Source organism: Garra rufa, chromosome 8 (assembly GCF_049309525.1).
Source record: "Garra rufa chromosome 8, GarRuf1.0, whole genome shotgun sequence".
Taxonomy (NCBI): domain Eukaryota; kingdom Metazoa; phylum Chordata; class Actinopteri; order Cypriniformes; family Cyprinidae; genus Garra; species Garra rufa.
In genome coordinates this window covers 14,734,989-14,742,992 of record NC_133368.1, presented here as the reverse complement: position 1 = coordinate 14,742,992, position 8,004 = coordinate 14,734,989, and the positions used below count along the sequence as shown (strand labels likewise).

Genomic DNA, 8,004 nt, shown 5'->3' with positions numbered 1-8,004 from the left:
GTTTTCATCTTGGAACTCTGCCATGAAGGCCATTTCTGCCCAGTCTCTTTCTTATGGTGGAGTCATGAACTTTGACCTTAACTGAGGTAAGAGAGGTCTGCAGTTCTTTAGATGTTGTTGTGGGGTCTTTTGTGACCACTTGGATGAGTTGTCGCTGCGCTCTTGGGGTAATTTCAATCGGCCGGCCACTCCTGGGAAGGTTCACCACTGTTCCATGTTTTCGCCATTTGTGGATAATGGCTCTCACTGCGGTTCGCTGGAGTCCCAAAGCTTTAGAAATGGCTTTATAACCTTTTCCAGACTGATAGATCTCAATTACTTTCTTTCTCATTTGTTCCTGAATTTCTTTGGTCTACTTCACTTTTTCAGGCAGGTCCTATTTAAGTGATTTCTTGATTGCGAACAGGTGTGGCAGTAATCAGGCCTGGGTGTGGCTAGAGAAACTGAATAAACCACAGTTACGTTTTAACGGAGGGGGGCTTCATTTAAAAACTGCATTTTGTGTTTACTTGTGTTATCTTTGATTAATATTGAAATTTGTTTGATGATCTGAAACATTAAAGTGTGACAAACAGGCAAAATAATAAAAAAATCAGGAAGGGGGCCAACACTTTTTCACACCACTGTTTATCTACTTATGCTTGGTTCAGGGATCAGTTGTGTGGATTACTTCTGGATTATTGTGATGTTTTTATCAGATTTTTAGACTCTCATTCTGATGGCACCCATTCACTGCAGTGGATATATTGCTGAGCAAGTAATGTAATGCTAAATTTCTCCAAATCTGTTCTAATGAATAAGCAAACTCATCTACATCTACTCAGGATGGCCTGAGGATGACTACATTGTCAACAAATTTGAATGTTTGGGTGAACATATCAATTAAAACCGTTTTATATCCTGCCTCAAAAGTGCTGTATTTAGATTGAATTTCTATAGATATAACCTGAGGCGTCATGTTCTGTAACAGATGCTGAGTCTTACCTGTCCATGCGGGTCAGGGATCTTTGCGCGTGTGTTCAGATCATGGTAGGTGCTCTCAGAAGCTTCATTCAGGTAGTAGATGAGGCGAGACGGGTATGTGAGTGTGCGCTCTGACTCCTGCGGCCCGCTGGCATTGTGCGTCTGTCCGGCTGCAGTATCATCCTTCTGTAGCAGCAATGACACTGCCTCCCCGGGGATCTCAGCCTCCAACACTGACAACACACATGCACACACACTCTTTAATGAACACTCCTCACACTAACGCCATCTAAACTAGGCCAATCTGACACTGAACCACAAAGAAACCTCAAATTAAACTTTGGTGTCAGGTGTACTGTGTGCGGACTACAGTACGTGCGTCACAAGCTATAAACAATCGCTATAAGCTTGAGCTATTTAAAATATGATTAATATCATTCAAATGAGAACAACGGCATAAAGCTCTGGTTTTCATGCTTTCTACTCCATTACAGCAATATGCCATTATTATTATTTAAAAAAAAATGTTTTTACAAGCCAGGACCCTCTCCTTAATTTATAAAGACAAACATGTGCATTCTGTCTTGCCCCAGGCCCAATGAATAAGTTATACTATTGAGGTTTTTTTTTTTATCTCTCTCTCTCTAGGATAACATTACTAGTTGTCAGCATTCCCTACAGAGACATAAAACCAGACTCAAACCAAATAGAGTTGTAAAATTATGGTAGCACTTTAGGGATAAGGGAACATTATTATGCATGCATATTACTACCATATTGATTTTTTATTAGCACTTATAAAATACATATTTATGCCATATTATTCATATTCATAACATAGATTAAATGACTAAATTTAACCACTACGACAACTACCTTACCATCCATAAGCAGCAAATTAGAAGTTTACTGAGAGAAAACTCTTTGTTATTATTGTATATGTTCCCTATTTATTTGAACAAAATTATTTTATTACTAAATGAATAATTGTTTGTATATATATATATATATATATATATATATATATATATATATATATATAATTCTTTATGATAATATAATATAATATAATATAATATAATATAATATAATATAATATAATATAATATAATATAATATAATATAATATAATATAATATAATAATTACATCGGAGAAATAAAACCAGACTAACCAGACTAATTATTCCAAAATTCATTATTAATTAAAATATTTAAATCCAATATAATTATTATATTTAATAATTCAAAATTATTTGTTAGTTCATTACTAATTAATATAATTGTTTGTATATATATATATATATATATATATATATAAAATTCACTCTTTATAATAATATTATATAATATAATAATTACATCGGAGAAATAAAACTATATTTATTCATATTTAAATACATTATAATTAATTATTAAATATTACATATTAATTATTAATTATTATAATTACAAGTTTGTCGTCAGTACATTTTTATTCTTTCTTTTTTTAATAAATAAATACTTTTATTCACCAAGGATGTGTTACATTTATAAAAAGTGATAGCAAAGACCTGCATTGCTATTTTAAGTAAATGCTGTTCTTTTAAACTTTTTATTCATCAAAAAATCCTGAAAATACATTTTGGATAATAAACATTATTAATATCATTGATAATAAAAGTAATAAATTATCTTAGAATGATTTCTGAAAGATCATGTGACACTGAAGATGGGAGTAATGGTGGATGAAAATTCGGCTTTGCATCACAGGAATAAATTATATTTTAAAATATATTAAAACAGAAAACCATTTTTTTAATGGCAATAATATTTCATAATATTGCTGTTTTTTCTGCATTTTTGACCAAATAAATGCAGCCTTGGTATATATATATATATATATATATATATATATATATATATATATATATAATATTTATTAATATTATATTATATTAATAATATTACATTTAAGATGGGAAATGTTTGCATATTAAATTCTTGAGCACAGTTTGAGACATTTTTGTGATCTCTTCAGGAACTCCAAAGCAGTTTCTCAAAATAAAATGTATGACAATTCAAAAACAAGCAATAGTCTCATAACAACTCTCATCTAGAAGAAACATTTGAGATGTTAAAAATGTCATTTATGATGGGCTACAGATTAAATAACAACACAACAAACGCCTTTGAACATCTGCAGTGTTCTCAGTGAGCTCAGACCGTATCAAGTAGCAGAGCCCCAGTACAGCTGTATTTGCATGCGTGTGTCTCAGTCCCTCTCAGGACACTTTGCTCCCTGCGCCGCTGCTGTCCTCCGCATGCTCACACAGGATGCCCTTGCAGAAGCACAAGTCAGAGAACACATCCCAAACCGGACACTCACAGAGGAACATCACATTCCTTTGTAACCCCCACCACAGCACTCAGATTCCGCACTGGCGGAAAGTACAAGTTCAGTACAAAGTGATTGAGTTAAGGTTAAGTACGTACCGGCTGACGCTGACGCCACGGACTGCTGGAGACAGGAAGCGAGGATGCAGGCGAGCAGATTTGAAAGGACTATCACATACATGATTCATAGCTGGTCTTTGGAATAGCGCGAGATTAACGTATGGATGCGGTGACTCGCTCGGGGCTCATTGTCCTTGATGGTCCTGATGCTGCAGCGAGTGAAGGCGGTGGCCAGCCCGAGATCTCCGCGAGCACGCTCCAGATAATGATGCGCCCGCGCGCAGGTGCCGTGCATCTGCCCATAAGGTTGCCCTGCCCACAATACCAGCTGATCTACTATGACTACACTTATTAGCATAAAGTACATGGAATTCAAATATATAAAACTATGTATGCAAAGAACTACAGCTATTGCATTTATAGGCTATTATACAGTTGCAACCAAAATTATTATATAATACAAGCTTTTCTGAAGATCCAGGATTTGATCAAAAATGCATCTATAATGGTTTACTGGCATATTAAAAGTGATAATCAACATAGAAAGTGATAGTCAGCATAGAATGTACTGTTTTTGACATAGCTATGTCATAATTATTCAACCCCTATTCAACATTGCTGTTTTTAAGTCATTTTTATGGTATACTCCTAAAAATAAAGGTGCTTTAAATGGTTCTTCACAGCGATGCCATAGAAAAAACGTTTTTGGTTCCACAAAGAACCATTCAGCCAAAGGTTCTTTAAAAAAAACATCTCTTTCTTACCTTTTTATAATCTTAAGAACCTTCTTTTTGTGAAACAGAAAGGTTCTTCAGATGTTAAATGTTCTTTATGGAACCATTTAGACCAAAAAGGTTCTTCTATGGAATCGTGAAGCACCTTTATTTTTAAGAGTGTAGGGAACAAAATTGTCTTAAAACACAATTAAAAAACAGAATTAACTTGGGCTGTAACACATACATATATTTAGCACATGCATGTGCTGATGTTGAGTAGCAAATATGGTAAAGTCAACAGAGCTCTCACAAAAGCTATAGAGAAGAAAAAGTTTTATTATATTAGAAAGTCTAAGAGTACAGGAAGATTTCCAACACATTAAAAGTTCCTAGAGACACAGCTGGAAGCCTTATTTCTTAGTTTAAAATGTGTTATACCAGAAAACCTTTGGAGGGTGTTGAAGAAAAAAGCACAATATCATAAAATGTTTGATCGGAGCAACTGAGAAAAAGTTTGGCTGCAGTGTACAGCCAAAGACTGGCAAGATGACTTAATGAAAGGTGGAAAAACACTTCAATGCAGTGTCAAAGAAGAACACTAAGTATGGCCTTCATGTTAAGGCATCTTGCCGAATACCACTCTTGACCAAGAAGAACAAAAAGGCAGACTTGAACATACTAGAATTGATTTGGATGTACCTGTGGAGTTCTAGAAGAATGTTTTATGGAGTGATGTGACCAAACTGGAACTTTTTGGATTTATGGATCAGTGGTATGTCTGGTGCAAAAAAAGGCAAAGCTTATAAGCAGAAGATCTCCATCGTCAAACTTGGAGGTGGATCAGTCCTGTTATGAGGTAGTTTTCCTGTAGCAGGAAGTGGAAATCATAACCATATGAAGGACATCATGGATTATTTGAAGTATCAGGCCATTTTGGCAAGAATAGTGATGCCTTTGGTGCAAAGACTGAAGCTGATGATCAATGGACTTTCCTGCCACACAATCATCCCAAAGTATACATCCAAATCTACTTATGCTTGGTTCAGTTTAGTCACTTTATTGTCCACAAGTGGAAATTTGTCTTTCGTCATATAGAAAGACAATATATTCAGGGATAAGTCATAGAATGTACTTGAGTGGCCTGTTCAGTCGCCATATTTAATTATCATTGAAAATATTTGGTTGAATTGAAAGAAAGCAGTGGCAATGTGAAAACCAAAGATTATCAGTGATCTGGAAACTTTATCAGGCGAGGAATGGGCCAAGATTGCAGTGTGACAGAAGCTTCTAAGGACAGTGTTTATTGGTGGTTTTAAAGAATAAACAGTTCTCAAATGTGTATTTATACACTTCCTCTAATAGTTTAATGATGCCTTTGTTAAATTGTTTTTTTTTTTTCATAAAATCTTGTTCTCCACAGTTAAATGTCTCGCAGGTCAAAGGGGGTTGAATAATTTTGACTGCAACTGTATAAACCTATATTTTTGAATACTGTTATGCAGAGTTATATAGCATTTTATAATTAGAAGACCTACTCCTCTCTCTCTCTTCTCTCTCTCTCCAAAATACTTAAGGAATCCTGCTTCCTGTAAAATTTCTGTTTGGCAGTATATATAAGATATATGATGATTTATTTACAATTTTACATATAAGACTGTATGTATATCAGGGTTACAGTCATGATGACTCTGAGATTCCTCTGAACATCTGAACTGAGGTTGTTACGCCCCTGTCTCTCTAATATATTTATGTTTGTTGTAAATATCTGCAGGGCTATGATTCAACCACAGGAAATTGCAATCTTGCTGATAAGACAAGCAGCAAATTTGAGTTCAACAGTTCAGAAAGAAATGAGCTCCCCTAAAATATAAATTAATTGAAAAGCCCAAGCAATTTTAACTGTTGCAGCATTCTTGGCAACATACCATTTTGCTACTGAAAGAATCAGTGTGTTTAAAAAAATTGGTTGACTGAATAATTCAATGACTCATAAAGACTGACATAACGAAGCAACCGGCAGCAACTTAATGGTATGCTAAAAAAAGGCCTGGCTACTTAAAAATGCATCCTAGTTCATCCTAAACTATAGTATGGTAGGCTATATATGCTTGTTCACTTGTGACAGCAGTTCAGGGGGTGTCAATCCACATTACGTGATGACAAAGTTCTCTGACGCAAATCATGTTAAGGTTTTAAAACAATCAAATGTTATGGTTAGTTTGTGATTGTGATGTATTTTGTTGCAACAGGTTGGATTTTAAATCTTGTTTTTTTTTTTTTAGGATAAGAATGCTGAGATTATTTCACTTTGCTAACTGTCTATTGGTTAACTGGGATGGTGTCTTATTGAGACAGCTATTTATGTAATTTTAATTAGGAAATTTGCCCTTTAAAAGTGCAGTCTAGAAGATTAAAACCATGTGTTATATTTAAACTTGTTAGCTGGTACTGTTGGAATGCTGACTCATTTACTACAATAATAATAAAACATTAGCTTCTGAATCCAATGGCAGAGGACAAGAAAGGGAAGAAGAGACAATCAGGGAAGACATAAATCAGAGGAAAATAACAAAATGAATAAATAATACAGTTAGTTGTCATGCATTTTATTAATAAAATGTTTAAAAAGCAAAAAATAATGATAATGTCCACTTTTACAATAAAGGTGTCCCAGCCAAAGTTAATATCATTGTAATTAAATTATCTAAATAATGTAGTGCAGATATTTAGTTATTTAAAAAGGATATTTTTGACAGTCTAAGCCATTTGGTATTATATTTTATAATGCCAATAACCAATGTTCAAAAAGTGTCCACCTTTACCTTTATTCACCTTATATATTATTCATGTGACATCTATTTAAAAAAACATGTATAGTCTTACACCCAAAGTTTTCTCGAATCAGATGTATAAAATGTGTAATATTGCGTAGGTTATAAAACACATATAGTATACTTAAACCCCCATTTAAGTATTTTTCTAGATGTTATCTATGTTTTATGCCTCAATGACATGCAAGCACACAACCAAATGAAGGATTTCAAGAAGAAAAAGGCATTGACTTCCTTCCTTTCACATGAGGCTGTTAACTTCCTACCCCTACTTCCAGAAAGCAGTGCAAAGGCAAACCCGTCCAAAGAAAGTAAATTTTTTGATACACAATGCCCTGTTGGGGCAACTTAATAACTGCACTTTGTTCTGCACTGTTTCACCACTTTAAGACAAATGGATTTGTTGTCTTTTGTGTTTTCATATTTAAAGGATTATAAGCTAGATGCAGCTTTTTTGGGTTTTCATCAAACATTCTTCGACTTTTATACATAATAAATTTGTTTATGAATAAAGATTGGTCTTCCCTGCTGAAAAAAAAAACTGCTAAAACCAGCTGGTTGGCTGATTTTAGCTGGTCATAACTGGTCAGCAGGCTGGTTTTAGAGGGTTTTTGGCCACTTTGTTAGCTGGCCAGGCTGGTCTTAGCTGGACCAGCTGGAACAACCAGCTATTTTGGCTGGTCTCCCAGCCTGTCTAGGCTGGCCAGGCTGGTTTTAGCTGGTCATCCAGCCTGGTCTTAGCTGGTCATAGCTGGTCAGCAGGCTGCTTTTAGAGGGTTTTTGGCCACTTTCTTAGCTGATTTTGGCTGGTCTCCCAGCCTGTCTAGGCTGGCCAGGCTGGTTTTAGCTGGTCATCCAGCCTGGTCTTAGCTGGTCATAGCTGGTCAGCAGGCTGCTTTTAGAGGGTTTTTGGCCACTTTCTTAGCTGATTTTGGCTGGTCTCCCAGCCTGTCTAGGCTGGCCAGGCTGGTTTTAGCTGGTCATCCAGCCTGGTCTTAGCTGGTCATAACTGGTCAGCAGGCTGCTTTTAGAGGGTTTTTGGCCACTTTCTCTGGTCAGG

At 35.2% G+C, this 8,004-nt stretch overlaps 1 protein-coding gene across 1 annotated transcript in view; it reads right to left on the bottom strand.

The window, feature by feature from the left end:
• Window positions 1–3,587, bottom strand: part of adam23b (ADAM metallopeptidase domain 23b) — a 64,624-nt gene extending 61,037 nt beyond the window's left edge. Inside the window, exons 1-2 of the mRNA XM_073845883.1 lie at window positions 3,437–3,587; window positions 985–1,196 (exon numbers count right to left, since the gene is read on the bottom strand). Of these exons, the coding sequence (XP_073701984.1) occupies window positions 985–1,196; window positions 3,437–3,518 (294 nt within the window). The 5' untranslated portion in view covers window positions 3,519–3,587. The remainder of the gene's footprint in view (window positions 1–984; window positions 1,197–3,436) is intronic.
• Window positions 3,588–8,004: the final 4,417 nt, after the last annotated feature.